The sequence below is a fragment of the Oppia nitens genome, unplaced genomic scaffold (genome assembly GCF_028296485.1).
Source record: "Oppia nitens isolate AA-2021 unplaced genomic scaffold, nextdenovo-longstitch-racon4-pilon3 scaffold6_pilon_pilon_pilon, whole genome shotgun sequence".
NCBI classification, from domain to species: domain Eukaryota; kingdom Metazoa; phylum Arthropoda; class Arachnida; order Sarcoptiformes; family Oppiidae; genus Oppia; species Oppia nitens.
The window spans coordinates 2,627,142-2,644,320 of record NW_026533250.1 but is presented as its reverse complement, the minus strand read 5'-3'; the positions used below and the strand labels follow the sequence as shown (position 1 = coordinate 2,644,320).

General features: G+C 28.4%; 3 protein-coding genes across 4 annotated transcripts; 1 reads left to right on the top strand and 2 right to left on the bottom strand.

Moving 5' to 3' along the window:
- Nucleotides 1-39: 39 nt before the first annotated feature.
- On the top strand, nucleotides 40-5,048 carry LOC128962119 (cell division cycle and apoptosis regulator protein 1-like). Of its 2 annotated transcripts, none has more exons than XM_054308467.1 (11): nucleotides 40-101; nucleotides 183-247; nucleotides 330-435; nucleotides 692-2,320; nucleotides 2,401-2,520; nucleotides 2,594-3,732; nucleotides 3,797-3,975; nucleotides 4,045-4,173; nucleotides 4,241-4,625; nucleotides 4,698-4,819; nucleotides 4,902-5,048. In XM_054308467.1, the coding sequence occupies exons 1-11, from the start codon at nucleotides 91-93 to the stop codon at nucleotides 4,989-4,991; spliced, it is 3,975 nt and encodes a 1,324-aa protein (XP_054164442.1). In that variant the 5' UTR covers nucleotides 40-90; the 3' UTR covers nucleotides 4,992-5,048. The 2 variants fall into 2 exon arrangements, with proteins under 2 accessions (XP_054164442.1, XP_054164443.1); XM_054308468.1 differs by having other exon boundaries at nucleotides 71-123.
- A 317-nt stretch (nucleotides 5,049-5,365) lies between these two features.
- Nucleotides 5,366-6,647, bottom strand: LOC128962474 (uncharacterized). Its single transcript, XM_054308849.1, has 4 exons — nucleotides 6,496-6,647; nucleotides 6,107-6,340; nucleotides 5,688-6,023; nucleotides 5,366-5,611 (listed from the first exon to the last, which is right to left on the bottom strand). The coding sequence occupies exons 1-4, from the start codon at nucleotides 6,583-6,585 to the stop codon at nucleotides 5,366-5,368; spliced, it is 906 nt and encodes a 301-aa protein (XP_054164824.1). The 5' UTR covers nucleotides 6,586-6,647.
- Nucleotides 6,648-7,859: 1,212 nt separating this feature from the next.
- On the bottom strand, nucleotides 7,860-13,466 carry LOC128962473 (protein toll-like). Its single transcript, XM_054308848.1, has 3 exons — nucleotides 12,573-13,466; nucleotides 11,190-11,593; nucleotides 7,860-11,126 (listed from the first exon to the last, which is right to left on the bottom strand). Exons 1-3 carry the CDS (start codon nucleotides 12,955-12,957, stop codon nucleotides 7,860-7,862), a joined length of 4,056 nt encoding a protein of 1,351 aa, XP_054164823.1. The 5' UTR covers nucleotides 12,958-13,466.
- Nucleotides 13,467-17,179: the final 3,713 nt, after the last annotated feature.

Sequence of the window (17,179 nt, the reverse complement as noted above, 5' to 3'; positions counted from 1 at the left end):
AATTTGAATATAATATTAATATTAATATTATTGTCAATCAATGTGTAGATCGTATACAATGAGAGCGCATGCGTTGACTATTTGGAAGCCATGATTATTGAGTGAATATTTAACACACATTTTGTATTGAATTGAATTGTAATTGAATTGCAATTGAATTAACTGTTTGTTTGACATAATAGGCACCGAATCGACTCATTTGTGGCCAATTTGTCGACAATGCTATCGAGTGGTCAAACACAGAGTCGTAAGTATTAACAACAACAATGTCTTTAAGAGGATTGTCGTCAATGATTGCTTTGTCTGTTGATATCTAATATCACCGATAGACCCGACGGCCAATGAGATACCAAAAAACCGGTCACTGACGGGAACGGTGACCAAAGTGTTGGAAAACTTCGGTTTCATCGATGACAGCGTTTTCTTTCAGTTGAGGTAATCAAATGACATTCATTTATCATTAGTCACTGTTGTCTACAGTCTTTCAAATCATTATATTATATATCGATTATAATTATTACTTTTAATGACATGTTTTATGTAATTAATTAATTATATATAAGTTTTAAAAATAATTAAATGACAATAAAATAAAAACGAAAAAAACAAACAAAATAAATGAGTGAAACGTTTGTTTGTATTATAAGAGTATCTTAAATGAGTTAATGTTATTTGTATGGCCACTGACTAGTGTTGTCAAAGGAGGAGACGTTATGGTCGGCGATAAAGTCCAGTGCGAGTGCTCTTATAGTGAACACTTGCCATTCAAGTGGAACGCAACGGTTGTACGACTAGTTCATACAAACAACAGACACAACAACAACACTTCAAACATACAAACACCGCAAACAACACAAGTGGCCACCACTTACCTTCAGCACCGACTTCAACAACAACAGCAACAATCTCGCGGCGGCGATGATTCGGCTAACACAATGTCCGCAATGACAAACAGCTCACAAAATTACTACTCGACTTCGGCTTCGGGTAACTCGTATTCCTCTCAGCCATCGTTTGACTTCGCGAAGACACAGCAAGCAGTGGCTGCCGCTCAGCAATTGGCTTCATATTATGGACAACCACAACAACAACAACAACCACGAACTGATGCGTCTAGTAATGCGTTCAGTCAATTGCAATATACGTCTACTCCAGGTTCGGCATTTGTTTCGTCTACCATTCCCTTTACACAACAAATTCAAAATAATTTGTTGTCAACCGCACCGCGAACTGCCACACAAAACAACTATAAGACGAGTAATTCTCGTTGGGAACGGGATGATCGTCCCAATCGGGGGGACGACCGAATTCGGCCACGAGATACAGTTCGGCCACGTTTAGCCGATTCAGGTCGCAGACGAAATGATTCGCGCGATAGAAACATTCCTCTCAAGGATGGAAGGGATGGAAACATTCCTCTCAAGGATGGAAGGGATGAGTTTGGACGAGACATCAGAAACGCAGATAAAAGTAAGGATAGAGAGCGCGAACGAGAGCGTCGATATAAGCGCTCGGAATCACCGGTCAGTGTTAGCAGCAGTCAAAACGTGTCGCGTGTGTCTCGACGTCGTTACGAACCGGTCAACATTCCTAAGTTGACTATTCTTAAGAGTCCACTCAATGTCTATGATATCAAACAAAGATATTCAACTAATCTTCATATTCCATCCGATCTTAAAGAAGTTATTGTTAACACGAAATTCTCTTTGAATATCAATGAAATTCCTAAACCCATTACTTTTCGAGTGATTGAAGTCAACAAAAAGTCAAAAGATGTACCAAAAAAGTCTGAGTCACCGAAAGAAAATAAAACAGATAAAGAAAATAACAAATCAGAAAAAGAAAATGAAGTAATAGAAAAAAATGATAATATCAATGGTACCAATGGTACAATTATTACCGATACTACAGATACTACTACTACTACTACTACTTCTGCTGCTGAAAACAATGAAGAAACAAATAAAGATGAAAATAAAGTCGAAGTCATAGAAGTGGACGAATCTAACGATAAAACAGAAGATAAGAATGAAGAGAAAGAGAAGGAAAATAAGGAAAAAGAAAAACCAATTTTAGTGGAACAGCCCATAGCTATGAAAAGCACCTATAAATATGGTGTCAAAGTTTTGATATTATCTTTGCCAGTGATGACTGATATCTACGATCGCTTATTTGGTTCAGATTTTGATGCCATTAGTAGTGGAAATAAGTCATATTTTTTGCATTTCAACAAATTGTTGGCTTTTCTTGTGTCTCGAAATTCAAACGATGGCTTTTCATTGATTGGCGGCAAATTCAATGCTAATTTAGATGGATATCTGTTAGTATTGACTTAATTACTAATAAATTACATTTACTTTGTATTTAATATTCATTAATTTATTTACTCTAAACTATAAGGTCTGACTCCGATGAACCAAATTTGATCGCAACTGCAGTCCGTATTGTTGAAGAACAAACGGGAATGAATTTATCGAAATGTGGAAAATGGAGAGTAATATCAACTTTTGTTTACAATCGGTTAGTTTTTTAAAACATTTATAAATTCTATCATAAATACAATATTTAAAAATTTTAATTTATGATATTATAGTGACAGCTCTGTGGACCCGTTAACAACTAATCTGGAACTGACGCGAGTCTATATGCCGGATGTCTGGTCAGCATTTGATGGAATATACGAGCCGTTAAAGCACTTGAAAACTAATAATGATTTAGACATTGATAATCAAATTGATTCTATTTTAACAAATGATAATTTAGAAAATAATAGTGAAGTTATTGATAAAAAAGAGTTGAAAAATAGTGAAGACATTATTTCTTCTGATGCCACACAATCAGCAAACGTTTCTGTATCTCAAGACTCATCACTGGTAACTGACACTGACATTGATTCCAAATGTCGATCTTCGGATTTATCTCAGACTCCTATCAATGAGTCGCAACTCATGGACACTAATGTGCCTCGCGTTGAGTCGACACCTACTGTTGATTTTGCTTCTTCAGAAACTCTGGTTTCGGATTCAATTGTAACATCGGATGCGCCAATCGTTGATCCTTCATCTGTTGATTCAGTCAAACCACAGGAACAGGAATTGTCTGCGACAAACATTGAATCAGAACTCGATCTAACTTCTGACATAACGGATGATCAGTCGTCGCAATTGAACACATCCAACGAAAAGGTTGTACCTTCAGGTGATTCCTCTGAATTACATCAATTGCTTTTGCGAATAAACGACTTGAAAGTCGCTGAATTGCGCGCAGAGCTTGAAAAACGAGGCGTTCGTCTTAAAGGTAGCCTTAAAAAGGCTGATTTAGTGACGAAATTGCGTGAAATTATTAACCAATTGCTTGAAGACCAGGAAATAGTAACTGATGAGGTTAAGAACGATTGGTGGGCACAAAAAATTATGAAAGAGAGTGTCACCTCTGAGGAGGGTAACGATCAATCAATAACTGACAATAATGAAGAAAAAGTAGATAATGACAGCATAAGCAGTCAACCAGATGTTGACGGTTCGGTTATTTCAGAAACAGTACAGCAATCGACTGACATTGATATGACTGATAATGACACACAAAGTCAGGAACAGTCGACAATTAACGTTAATGAAGAACCAATGGCTGTTGAATTAACTGATGATAAAACAAATGATACGAACACTGAAATAAAAAGTGTTGACAATGTTGTCAATGATGTAAATGATGGCCAGAATAAGGAAACAAATGGTTAGTTTTAATTTGTATTGCATTTCATGAAACATTTGTAAACATTTTATTCAATTTTTTAAAGGTATTAAACGTAAAAATGATTCACAATCGCCACTAAAAGATAATAAGAAAGTCAAGAATGGAGAGCAAACTATTCCATCGAAAGTAGTCGATGGATGTGTTTATGTAAAAGGAGGCGAAAATTTAACTGTTATTACACTTCATGAGGCTTTGAATCATCAACGATATGATCAGTTTGAGGTTTGTTAGCAATTATTGACAATTCATTTATAATACTCTATTTTATTGAATTATATGTATATATATTAGATGTCAATTGTATCAGAAATCATAAGGGAATCACTTATTCATCACTTTTCACACTATATATTGTCGACATTAGTTAATAATAGTAAGAATCCGCTGTCAAAGGAGGAGAAGACTGCTTTGGAATTAAAGGTAAAACATATTTATATTGTAATTAAAAAAATATATTTTAATAATAAATCGATTTAATTGAAAACAGACTCAATTGCCTGTAAATTATGTCCACTTGTCGTTCGCATACTTTGATTCGAGTCATTGCGGATATGTTTTGTCCGAAGATTTAACAAAACTAATAAATAACTCTAATTTCACTCTTTCGAGACGTTCTTTCGAAAAGTTAGTTAACAATGAAGACAAAGTCGTCTATAGAGACCTTAGCGAACCAAAAGAATTACTGCCAATTGTTTCGAGTGCTGTCGACCTGATTAAGACAAATGAAGGACAATCACAACTGATAAATGCAAAGATATACGAAAAGAATGGAACCGTTTATGATATCAATCAACTCATTGATCAGTCAGAAAATGACGAAAAATTAAAAGTAAAACTCAATGAAGAGTTAACTGTAAATCAGGAAAAAATATGTAAATTTATTTGAATTAACAATTATTTGTTTTTTTGACAATTATATTGAAATTATTGTTTTAATTTTTTAGACCAATTGAATGAATATATTCAAGAATTAGAGAGCAAACAGAAAAAGATGACGATTGCCACTGAAAAACAAAACGATGAGATATGTAGTATTAAACGGGAACGGGAGTCAATCAAAACTAAGGTTTCACTCATTATTCATTTTTTACATACAGTCTATTCAATTAATAAACTTTTTATTTTTTTTATTCCTATCTTTTATATAGTATGAAGCCATGAGAAAAGCAGTCGAGTCGTCAGTTTCGGCATTTAATAAAGTGTTGGAAAATCAAAGCGAAAATCAGAGTAATAAATAAAAAAACCAATAAAAACAATCATAAATATTGAAAATCTTTATTATAGATTGATATTTACATTTTATCTAATATTTAGAACAAATCATTACTTTTCTTTTTAGACATTTATTTTGTAAATCAAAAAATTCATAATTCAATAGACAATACACTCAACAATAAATTAATCGTATTTTAGAATTATTATACAATAATTATTTTGTATTTACAAACAAATTATTTTAAATTCGAAATAAAAGTCTACAAAATAATTATTTAATATTAAAAATATCGTATTTTAAAGCATGACTTATAGATTATGAAAGATTCAAATATTGTGACAAAAATGTGTTTTTTGATAACTTATATGATATAACTTTGTTTCAAAAGATTAAATTCTAATGATTAGAGTCTTCACTATTGAATTTAATAACAAACTGTTGTCGACATTTCATAACCACTAAGAATATGAAGAATATTAGTATAAGTGTTAGTGAAATGAGTATTGCACTGAAAATGATAGCAAATTGTCTGAGAGTAAGTCCAGACCAATACCAGAATCTCACGAATCGGTTCTTTTTAAACAAGTTTTTTGTATAATCCGGACATTCAAAGAGATCACTGTTTTGTCTATAAGTCGTACACTATTTGATATCAAATATATATTAATGATTTTTTATTGAAAAAATAATTATAAATAATTAATGAGACATGTCTTACACCACTTGAATCTTTCATCAAACAATGTGAACCAATTCTGTTGTCATCGATGAACAAGAGGTAACTTCCGTTATCATATGATAACAGTGCCTCCGCTTTGTATGTATTGAATGGTATTGAATGCGAATAAATGGCTTTATATTCGGGAATATATGGACTGTCGAAGTAGTAACCAATTGGATTAAATAGTGAGTGATGTTTGAAATAGAAAACTACAAACGAGTCTTTTACTTGAGATATGGCTAATAATGGATGACTTTTCGGAAATAGCGACCAATTGCCAGTATTTCCCAACTCTTTAAATGTTTGATTATTAAATTTAAACCATATATTATTCTATTAAAATTTTAAATACTGTATATAATTAGTTATTATGTTATGTTAGGCATAGTTTTGATTAACAAATTTAAGTTAAAAACCTGAATAAAGAAAGTATTGCCATTCAATGGATTAGTTTTAGACGATATATAAAATGATGTCTCAATATTATTAGGCAGATATTGCCAGTGATTTGATATATAACTGGCATTTCCTATCACTTTATCTAATCTATCATTTAATTTCCAAAACCATTTACTCATAAATATATAAGTATTTCCATCTGCAGTGCGGACAGCAGTGTCCAGTTCCCCGTCGATACACATCGCAGTTGTCTTAAAATAATACAAACAAAATTGAATTTTAAAATATAAGATATTATAATCGAGTCGTTAATGAGTTAAAAGTTTGTAAAAAAGTAAAAAATGCTTTCATTTGAATTTTAAATAACGTTTAAAAACTATGAAATTTGAAATGAGAGCTCAATTACCGGATCTATTAAAGTGTGACAAACTTTCAAAGCAAACATAATGAGTGTATAAATTACTATAATTTTAATTTTCAGTTTTTTCAAAGACATCAAATCTATGGTTCAGTGATTTCTTCAGTGAATACAATGTTTAAAACAATTGAATGAAATGCAGATATAATCTTAAAATTTTTAAAATAGCAATTTCTTGAGATACCATATATTGTTACTTATGATACTACAGTAAATATAATACTTAATTTATTTTTTTACATTTTTAAAATTGAAATTTACGTTTAAACTTAATATAGAATTTTATTGTTAAGTTCATGAAAATAATTAAATTTATAAATTTTATTGTATTTTATATTATTAATATATAAAGTCATATAATGTGAAATAGGAATACAATGCAAAATAATAACTATAATTTGTATTGTATACACTGTATACCTGTAGTTTTTGATAAATTTATTTTTAAACAATTACAAACTATATTATATAAATATAGATCGATATAAGACGGATATAATGTAAATTTATTGTTGATTTATTGTGTAATTTTCTTAATAAAATTTATTAGTTTAACTAATGACTATCTCTAATGTTTAAAGATAATAGTTTTATACATGTTTTTACTGTATAAGTAGTTGAAATTATTAATAAAACAAACATTATTTTAATAAAATTGAATAAAAAACAGTAATAGTATTGAATGTTAATACTACCGGTAGATATACTACTGTATAAATTATTTTTAATTTAGTTTGAATTTGAAAAGAAAGTCTTAAAAAAAGTTTAATGAAAAAATGATTTAATATGAATCTAATATAAAAGTATTATAATACTATCAAATCCTTCTATTATACAATGAATCAATTAATATAATACTTTAATATTGTATAACACAATAATACAGTACTTACTTAATTAAAATTTAATTGTAATATTTTTTTTTAACTTAAAGGAGTGCTGACTATCCCATTGAACCCAAGCCCTCATTTCACTTAATTTAATAGATAATAATCTTTTAATTCATTTTTATGAAACTCTTATTTAATAATACAAATAAAACTTTTGTTAAATTTGATAATAATTTCAGCTCTAATTATAAATTAATTTAAAAATATATTTTTGACATCTTTAATAATTACTTTATTATGAATTAATGTATTATAAATATACATTTTATACAATTAAAAATTGACAAAAAAAATATTTAACAAATATAAACAAATATATTTAACAAATAAAAATTGTTGACTAAAATCATTAATAAAATTATTGCAATTATGACATTTGATAATTTTAAAAATCATTTGAGTTATGAATTAAATAAAATCTTTTTTAATGAATTAATGGATTATTGACGATAAATATTATTATTATGTATTTGTTTCGGTAATAAAACTTCGATTTTCAAATCCATTTTTCAGTTGAGGACTACTTTGCGATACAATTGTTGAAGAGTTTCGCAAACTCTTTGGTCCACTTTTAGCTAACTTTCCATTTGATGATATGTTTGTAGTATTAGTGGAAAATGAGTTCAAATTAAAATGATTAGCAATTTTGTTGTCGACAACGTCTTTCATGGCTTCGGATGACTTATTATTTGTGGTTTGTTTGCCAACACTTTGTTTAACACCATTTGACTGAATGGCTTGTGTAGCACTTTTGAGGTCCATTTGCTTTAATTGGTTTTTAGGTATCTTTTTGTGTGGCAAAGCGTACCTCAATTTCTCCCAAAACCATTTCTCGCCCCAAACCAGGTATGTCTTAGTCGTGAGCAAAAATGCCAAATCTTTGTCGAGTTCCTCTTTAGGAGGCAACTGACCCTTAACCACAACAATCAATCGGTCGATCTTGTCTTCAAGCATTTGATAGTAAGCGGTGTGGAACTCGACCTGAAACCAGATGGACTCAATGAACTCTTTGGACAACACAAGAATAGTACGCTTCGAGTTCTGTACACTATTGACAATATTCCAAGAGATCAGATTCCCCGGCAACCAATCCCTCTCATGAATACATAATTTAAAATATATATCATTATTGGCAATATTGTTGTCATTAGTTTCAATTGAGTGCCGATTATTCATCGATAGGCTTATCTGAGACTTTTTAAACTCATTTTCTGGTATAATCTGATCATTCATTCCCTCGTGAATGGAAGCACCGGTAGTATTGTGTAATATAAGGTTGGCTTCATTATTAGGTTTCTCAAGCATTTCAATCAGACTCATGACTACATCCCTGTCGGCACTGGAATACGAAACAAAAGCATCGTATATCTTATCGCTGTCCAAATCGTCTTCACTAAAGCTCATACATATAAATATAGGATTCAAATGGATATAAATAAAGGCTAAGATTGTCTGCTTATTGCGATAATAGAGCACCGATACTATAAACAGACTAATTGCTAATATAACACATGTTATGGTAAGTGTCAGCAAAAGTGTTTCATTTGTTGGCTGATAAAACACGGGACACAAGATATCGTCCGGCATTTGTCTTATAGTGGAACTGGAGTTAAGGGTTAAGTTATCACATTTAATGGCATTCAAATCACCAATTCTTTCGTTATGATTGTTAAGCCATCGCTGAAATTCGCGTATTTGGCACATAGATCCCGGAGCTGACGGCTCATTATGACAGTCATATGGATTGTCTCCGAGATATAACTTTGGATCATATAATCCATTTTCATTAAGAAAAGATGCGAACGAATCAAAGTTTTTTAAAATACTTAATGGCATTGAAGTGATGTAATTGTTTCTTAGAGATAGCACTCTAATCAAAGGTAAAGAAGCGTTTTTGAAGCTATAAAACTGTGGTATAATATCTTCGCTGACATCAGATATCGTATTGTTATCCAAATAAATGTCAACAAACTCTGGTTTTTTCATCATTTTATTGCCCCAAATAAACATCTGATTAATTGGTTCAATGTCTTGAATATGGTTATGCTTAAGATGAACGATAACACCTCGAATATTATCAATGCGATGGTTAAATTCAAGTGATATATTGTGATAACGCGATAAAATTAATTCTTGTGGTAATAATTGTAGACCTTTTTGGTCACAATCGATCACAACAGTAGAATCACTGCTTTGATAAACACAATCACAATTTGAAGGACAGATATTTTGGTCGTTAAGCACACATATGAGTTGCGAGAGCTCTAACTGTGCCAATGGTTCGCCCTTTAAGTGGTCCGGTTTGTCACACATGGGTTCCTCCGTTTCAATCAAAAATATACTCTTTCTATATGTAGTCTCCGATGATCTGCTGGCATATAATGTTGTTTGAGATGTCTTAACATAGTTAAGAAATGGTTCCAAAAAACAGTCACAATTTATAGGATTATTATCGAGCCGTATGTGTGTCTCCCATATGTTAGTCTTAATCAAAGAGTTATCTCTTGTTCGTCGAATAGCTTCACCGGCGGTCACATCTTCATTGTGATTGTAATCAATGGATAGCTTATCATAATTAACAACATCCTGAATGTCAACAGATGTAAACTTATTAGAGCTGAGGTCGAGGTTAACGATGGGTGCAATGGATGAGCTAAACACTGGGACACGAAATTTGCCGCTAAAGTTATTATGTCTTAAATCAAGTTCTGCTATATTTAAATATAGACTCCAATTAATTGAATTAAAATCAGATTCAAAATTATTTAATTCATTGTAACTGAGATTAACTTTTCTTAACTTTGATCCCAAACCAAATGGTAGTCTATTTTGTTCGCTATTAGTTGTCTTCAAATTGTTTTTATTTAAATACAGTTCTTCTAGATTCTGAAGCGGCAAAAATAAATGCGGATTTGTTTCAGACAACTGATTGAAACCAAAGTTTAATTTTCGTAAATTTCTTAACTGTGAAAATATATTTTCGGGCAACTCTTCAATTTCATTGCCATAAAAATTCAGTTCAATTATCTGCGATGAGTTTGAGCTAAATATTTCACGACTTATTTGTGATATATTATTGTATGAAAAATTAAGTGTTGATAGTTTGGGATTTGCACCAAACAAACCATTAATTGTCAAATTTGTTAAAAAATTTCCATTCAGATGAATATTTTCAATGTTTGGGGAGTTCTTGAAGAATATGTGAGGATTTCTACTTAGTTGTGTCAGTTGACAATCAGATGCCGTAAAATTAATCAGTTTTTCCAAGTTTTGCAATAAATTAACGGGAAATGTAACTAACTTTTGATTTGCACTCAAGTCTATAGCACTGAGTTTGTTGTTGTGTCTGAACATTGTTTCGGGAAGTTTTGTCAACAAATTTCCTCTTATGCTAAATAAACTCAAACTTTTTAAATCTTTTAATATATTTGACGGCAAATCACTAATTTGATTGTTAGAGAGATCCAGTATCTCAAGTTTAGTAAGATTTGCAAAAGCATTTAAATCAATTTTGTTTATATTATTGAAACGCAGATATAGTTTTCGTAAAGTTTTGCCCGCATATGAAAAGGTAGACTTTGTGATGGTTTGCAAATTGTTTGCGTCTAACTCTAAATACTCTAATTTTTGTGAACCGCTTAACATTTCAAACAATAATCCCGGCATAGAATCCTTCATAAATGACTTTAAAATTAATATTTTTAAATTAGGAAAGTTTTCATCAAATTTGAATATATTGTCGCTTATAAACAATTTTTTATTTGTTTCTAAATTTAAAGTATTATTATTATTATTATTATCATTTGTAGAATTATTATTATCATTAATATCAGTAATATTAAAGCTATCATTTAATAAACGATCTGATGGTTGGTTTGTAGATAAACCAATAAAATCGTTAATCAAGAATTGATCTAATCTTAACTGTTCTAACGTTTCCAATCCAATCATAACATTATTAAATTGTTTTAATGAAATTGAGTTCTTGAGTGATATTGAAAGGGATCGCACTTTACTTATTCCGGGTTTTTGTGACACTTCTTGATTCTTGTTATTTATGGTTACACTCGGTGTACCTTTTGGTGGCTTAACGGAGGACACGGATGAAGTCCGATGTAAGACAGCATTCAATGGCAATGAGTCGGGAAGCGGACAGTTCTCAAAGCTAAATGTGTCGATCGATTCAATACCAAAGCCTAACAAAAGAAAATTAATGTTTATTTTACAAATCAATTGATATTATGTTCAGAAAACAATAAGAAAACTAAATTATGTTCAAACATATAGCCATAAGTTATGGCCTATAAAAATATCATATATGACTCACTCATACATAATTTTGAAAAATATAAACTATAGATAAACTATGAAAATATAATATAAAATAAATAGAAGTTAAATCAAATAATATATAAATAAAATTATTTGTTTAGCCAAAAATTAATTAAGATAATTAAATTTAATTGAAAGTAATTTTAAAATTCTAGTTTTATAAACGAAAATTGATCACTACATTTATTATATATAAAATTGCAAAACATTTATCAGTCATATCACTAAATTTTTATTGTATACATAATAAGTTATAAATTAATAATCATGTATTATATTAAAACTTTTTACTGTTATATATATTGATAGTTTAATGCATAATAATTTATGAAATGTTAATAATTTACATGAAACACTTCAATATTAATGTTAATGTAAATTATTACTATAAATAGTAAAATCCTAAATACATTAATATAAAAAATGTAAAAAATTTGGGGTTAAATGTTAACATCATATCACAAAATGGTATTTTTGTAATAATTGCTTTCATATAGTCAACTGATAACTTGATTAAAGCATATCTTAAATCAATAAGTTTTGGTAAATAAAATTTTATATCAGAAATTTAAGCTTAATTTCTAAACTATAGTATTATATGAATCATTTATTTTACTTTTAAACAACATAAAAATATGTCTGATAATTTAATTATTGAGAATATATGGCTAACAATAATAAAAATATAAATTACTAAATTTTTTTTGTCGAAAACTGTTTTAACTAAAGATAATATTTGATATATAATATTGTTTTGAGAAAAATGTCACACAAAGGTAGTCTCAGTTCAATGGTTATGATATATATCTATAGATAACTAATAAATTGGTGACACAAACAAACCTTGAAAGAGTGCGGGTCTATAGTAAGGAAAACCATTATCACATGTGATGCGGACCTGTCGTCCGATTTCATATCTAATGAAGAAAGCATAGGGCAATACTATGATGTCATCCAACTCTATGTGTGATTGTTGTGTTGTGGGACTGTTAGGTGTTGGGTGTCCACTATAACAAGTGATCTCCCAGCCTCCCTCCTGGATTTGAGAACAGTCACAGTTTGGTTCACTAGTATTAACTAATGTGTTGTATATCTGAGCCGAAGGACAGGTAGCAAAACAATGGACGCGTGAAACACTTATATAATAGACGACTATAAATAATAATAGCGTTGACAATGATTTGTTTGATGAGGAAATGTTGTGTCGATTATTATCCGAGAAGAGCATTGTTTTTGCAGTGAATCTCCCGTTTGGGTTCAGTATTGGTGACACTTATGTTATGATGATTACAAACTTATGGCATGACATGGATCTCATGTATAAAAAATCAAAGCTTTTCAGTTATGTTGTATTCATTTAATTTATATATTTAATTATCCAATTATTTCACGAATAAAAAATCCCGAAAAAACTTTTTTTTTGAAGTGAATTACAATAATAAGAAATATGTTGTCAAATGAATGAAACATAAGCACATATATGAGTGCTATTTATTATTATTGATAAAATTAAATATTGGCTAAACTTTTTCAGTCCTTTCATTCTCACCAATGAACTATTGCCAACATTTTGAGCTCAATATCAATGATAACTACAATAATAGTAATAATAATAATTTTGTTTCTGCATTAATATAAAGAGTATATGAGTAGTCATGTAAAGGCTGTCCTCGCTTTCAGCCACAACTAAACTACAGTAATATAAAGTTTGTTAGTAATACATACCATCCCTATCGGTTTGGATGCGTTATAAAGTTGTCAAACAGGTTGGAACAGGTTCTCAAACCTTTAATATTAAAGCACAAGATTTCTATGATTTATATATTTACAGATATGTTATGTCGAGAGTGTCGGGGGCTCTCCAACAGACACTACAATACATTACAAACATTTTATGAAACTGTTTTGGCTTTTCATGTGATTAGTATTATTACCGAAGCTTGAATTACGTCAGATGTTTTAATAGCTTAAAATATATTGTTAGCAATAAATGGCACATTTAGTATAAATATTAAGGGCTGTGCTCCCGGTCCGCTGTTTATACAGATATTAGTCAACTGTACCCTATTGTCAATAATTTCCTATATAAACATAACAATTGCATTATATAATATGATAATAATACAGGAATAATAATAAATATTAATTTAAATATAGTACAGTATAATAATAAATAATTCAAATTGATAATAATAATTTTTAGAGTTTATATTTAAATATCTGTGAAATTTTAAATAAAAAACTTTCAAATAGTTTTTTGATTTACAATTTTTAAAAACGTCTTTTTTGTACTCATTTTTATGTTCCACTAATTATTAAGTGATTGTAAATTTAACTGTAATTTATATGTAGAATTCAAAACAATTCATCCAAATATATCAACAAAAAAACTATATTTATGTTATGTAACGATAGTCTAATAGTTGGCAAACACTAATCGACCCGTTATTTCCCATAACGACTGCCATTCAATTACAATAATTTCCGCTTCAATTGTTAATAAAATCTTATTTGATTCATAAAAGGATTTATTTGTCAAAACAATAAAGAAAAACAAATTTTTTAAAAATGTCTGCAAAGACCTGAATATTTTAAACTACTTTTTCTGATGTTTTTATTTAAACACTACTGTATATTACATATTTTGTATTTACTTTACAATGCTATCGGCTATAGTCACCACAAAATTTAATTGATAGTCTCGTTTTCTCTTAAATTCCCTACATTTTTATAAACGATATATATTTTTATAAATAACTAGTTTTTGGTCACAGTTTATTCAAACGTGTTTTACTTTTAATAAGGTTTTAATAAATGAAAAAAAAACAATCTTTTAATCATGATTTCAAGATTCACTTAAATTTTGATACTATTTTACTGTTATGACAGTAAGTATTATATAAAGTGAAAGTACAGTATTTCAAGTCTAAACTTACAATTAATTAATTTTTAAAAAATAACATGTAATATACTATTTAGCTAATGGATCAAAAAACATTATTTATTTTTATATAATTTTGGGTAAATTTAGACTAAAATAGTCGGGTATTTCCGAAATTACACTAACCTTAATACAGTTAACCTCTTTTAACATTAATATTTGTAATGCAATGTTATTTCACTATTTAACAATCGCACTTTATTTAACATTTTATTATATATGTAAATTGTTTTTAAAAATTCATTACAAAAAACTAATGATAAATTAATAATTTAATAATCTAACAATAACAATAAACACATATGCAAACATTTTTGTCAAGGATTTTTAAAACAATATACAATATATACTGTTTATAATTATTAATATTTGCAAAACATTTTAGATAATTTTTTTATGCAATTATAAAACATTTAAATTAAATTATATTAGTAAAATTAATACACTAAATTGCACTATTTACATATTATATATAAATTAATAGAATATAATTCATAAATAAAAACATATTAAATCTGAAAACATGATACATGAAAACATATGGTTTTATAAAACTAACAATTATTATAAAATTTAGTAACAAAATATAACCTTGCTTATATTTGATACCATATCTGTATTGCAACATTCATAGTATGAATTTCATACAATACTATGTTATATGATATTTAAATAATATTTTGTTAGCCTTTAATTAATTTGCATATTTGTTGATTGCTTTAAAGCTTATATAACTCTCTAAAATGTTAAATACTGTAAAAACATTTAAATACATAAAATATTTAGAAAAACTTTATTTAAGCGAAAGTTATCATTAATTACATGCAATTAGTTGTGTGAATGTAAACCATTGAATAACTTTTATAATCATTTTAATTATGGATTTAATTAATGTTTTGACACAAAGACAGCGACAGTTAAGACATACTCAAGACTTGGTTGTCAGCCAACCGTGTGGTGATCACATCAATCAAACCAATCAAACGTTAGCTGAAGACACTGCCACAACATTTAAACCAGTTTTGATGGAGTCGTTGACCACAATCAGCAACACTTTGAATGACATCAATCAACACAAGAAGTCCTCAGTCAGTGAAGTGATTTTGTCGCGAATCAAGACTATCAACACATTGCTCGACAAACAGATGCTCGTCGTCGACAAAGTCAAGACTATCGACCAGTCAGCCAATCAATTAGACAAATATGTGGACAACTATCTCAAAGAGGCAGACAAAGAAGGACTCATCAAATTAGATGATGTCCACAGTTTGACACTCAAGAGAGACCAACTAATTAAACGTATAAATGAATTATCACCTAAAGTAATGCAAATAATGGAGTTGAAGAATGAGATCAATCGTTTGTCACAATCAATGAAACAGTTAACAGACAAATACAATGGACTTCTGGCTAAAAACATTGCCTTTAAATGTAGGATTCAAACGATGATAAACAAGAAAAACGAATTGAAACTTAAGAGGAAACGATTGAAGACATCACATAATTATCACTTGAAAAGCTTTTGACAATTTTATGTATTCAATGCTTTTAATTAAATTTCAGATTAATTTGCGACAACATTGATGTCTTATTATTCATACCAAATGATCACCGCTTTTCAAATCATTTTTATATTTAATATAAATTAATGATTATTTCATTTCATTGAAAAAAATATAATTGAGTTATTTTTTCATATGTATTATTCATAATATTTTTCTTACTTAATAATTCACAAACTATTAGTGCCAACAATAATATTTAAATAATTAAATTCACTTGAATTACAATATAACTATTTATTAAATAAATAATTTATTTTAAAAAATTTGAAACACGTTTTCACAATTTCCTAAATACCTTTTTTACCCTACGATTAATATTTTGAAAGTATTCAAAATTGAATAACATTATAAATATTATCTAAATATTATTATTATTTCTAATTATTAATAATAATAATTGATTATAAATAAATATTTAATTAGGTAATGTTTGTATATAATTATACTATGTTTTTAAAAATATATGATATTAAATACTGTATATTGAATTTTATTAACAAATAATACCATATCATTTATTATACTAAATAAATTATGATACTAACAAATATAAAATTGTTATTTGAATTAACCGTTAATATTTTTTGAGTTATTTAATATTTTAATTTGTGATAAATTTGTCAAAATATCAAATAAATTATTAATAAAATAGTCGTGACAAATAATTTAAATAATAATTATAAATTAAATGTATGCACTAATAATATATTTTTAATAAAGTTTTATTTACAGTACATTACATTTACATTAACAGATTAGTGATTTATAAGCAATAATATTGTTTCTACTGTAAGGTTATATACTGTATAAATATATACTAACTATACTAAATATATGTACTATACTAACAATATAGAGATCACAATAGAAACTTGATTACTTTAAATTTATTATTATTAATAAATTTTCATTAGTATATTATATTATAAAATTAATAATTAGAG

Excerpts from the sequence above, each read along its gene's own strand:
- LOC128962119 (XM_054308467.1), top strand. Across the intron at positions 2,321-2,400 it reads GCTAATTTAGATGGATATCT|GTCTGACTCCGATGAACCAA; the intron begins GTTAGTATTGAC and ends CTAAACTATAAG. Across the intron at positions 4,820-4,901 it reads GGGAGTCAATCAAAACTAAG|TATGAAGCCATGAGAAAAGC; the intron begins GTTTCACTCATT and ends TCTTTTATATAG.
- LOC128962474 (XM_054308849.1), bottom strand. The coding sequence starts at position 6,585 with ATGTCTTTGAAAAAACTGAAAATTAAAATTATAGTAATTTATACACTC. Across the intron at positions 6,341-6,495 it reads GTCACACTTTAATAGATCCG|ACAACTGCGATGTGTATCGA; the intron begins GTAATTGAGCTC and ends TATTATTTTAAG. Across the intron at positions 6,024-6,106 it reads GCAATACTTTCTTTATTCAG|AATAATATATGGTTTAAATT; the intron begins GTTTTTAACTTA and ends AAATTTTAATAG.
- LOC128962473 (XM_054308848.1), bottom strand. The coding sequence starts at position 12,957 with ATGCTCTTCTCGGATAATAATCGACACAACATTTCCTCATCAAACAAA. Across the intron at positions 11,594-12,572 it reads TAGACCCGCACTCTTTCAAG|GCTTTGGTATTGAATCGATC; the intron begins GTTTGTTTGTGT and ends TTCTTTTGTTAG. Across the intron at positions 11,127-11,189 it reads ATTCTACAAATGATAATAAT|AAATTTGATGAAAACTTTCC; the intron begins AATAATAATAAT and ends GACAATATATTC.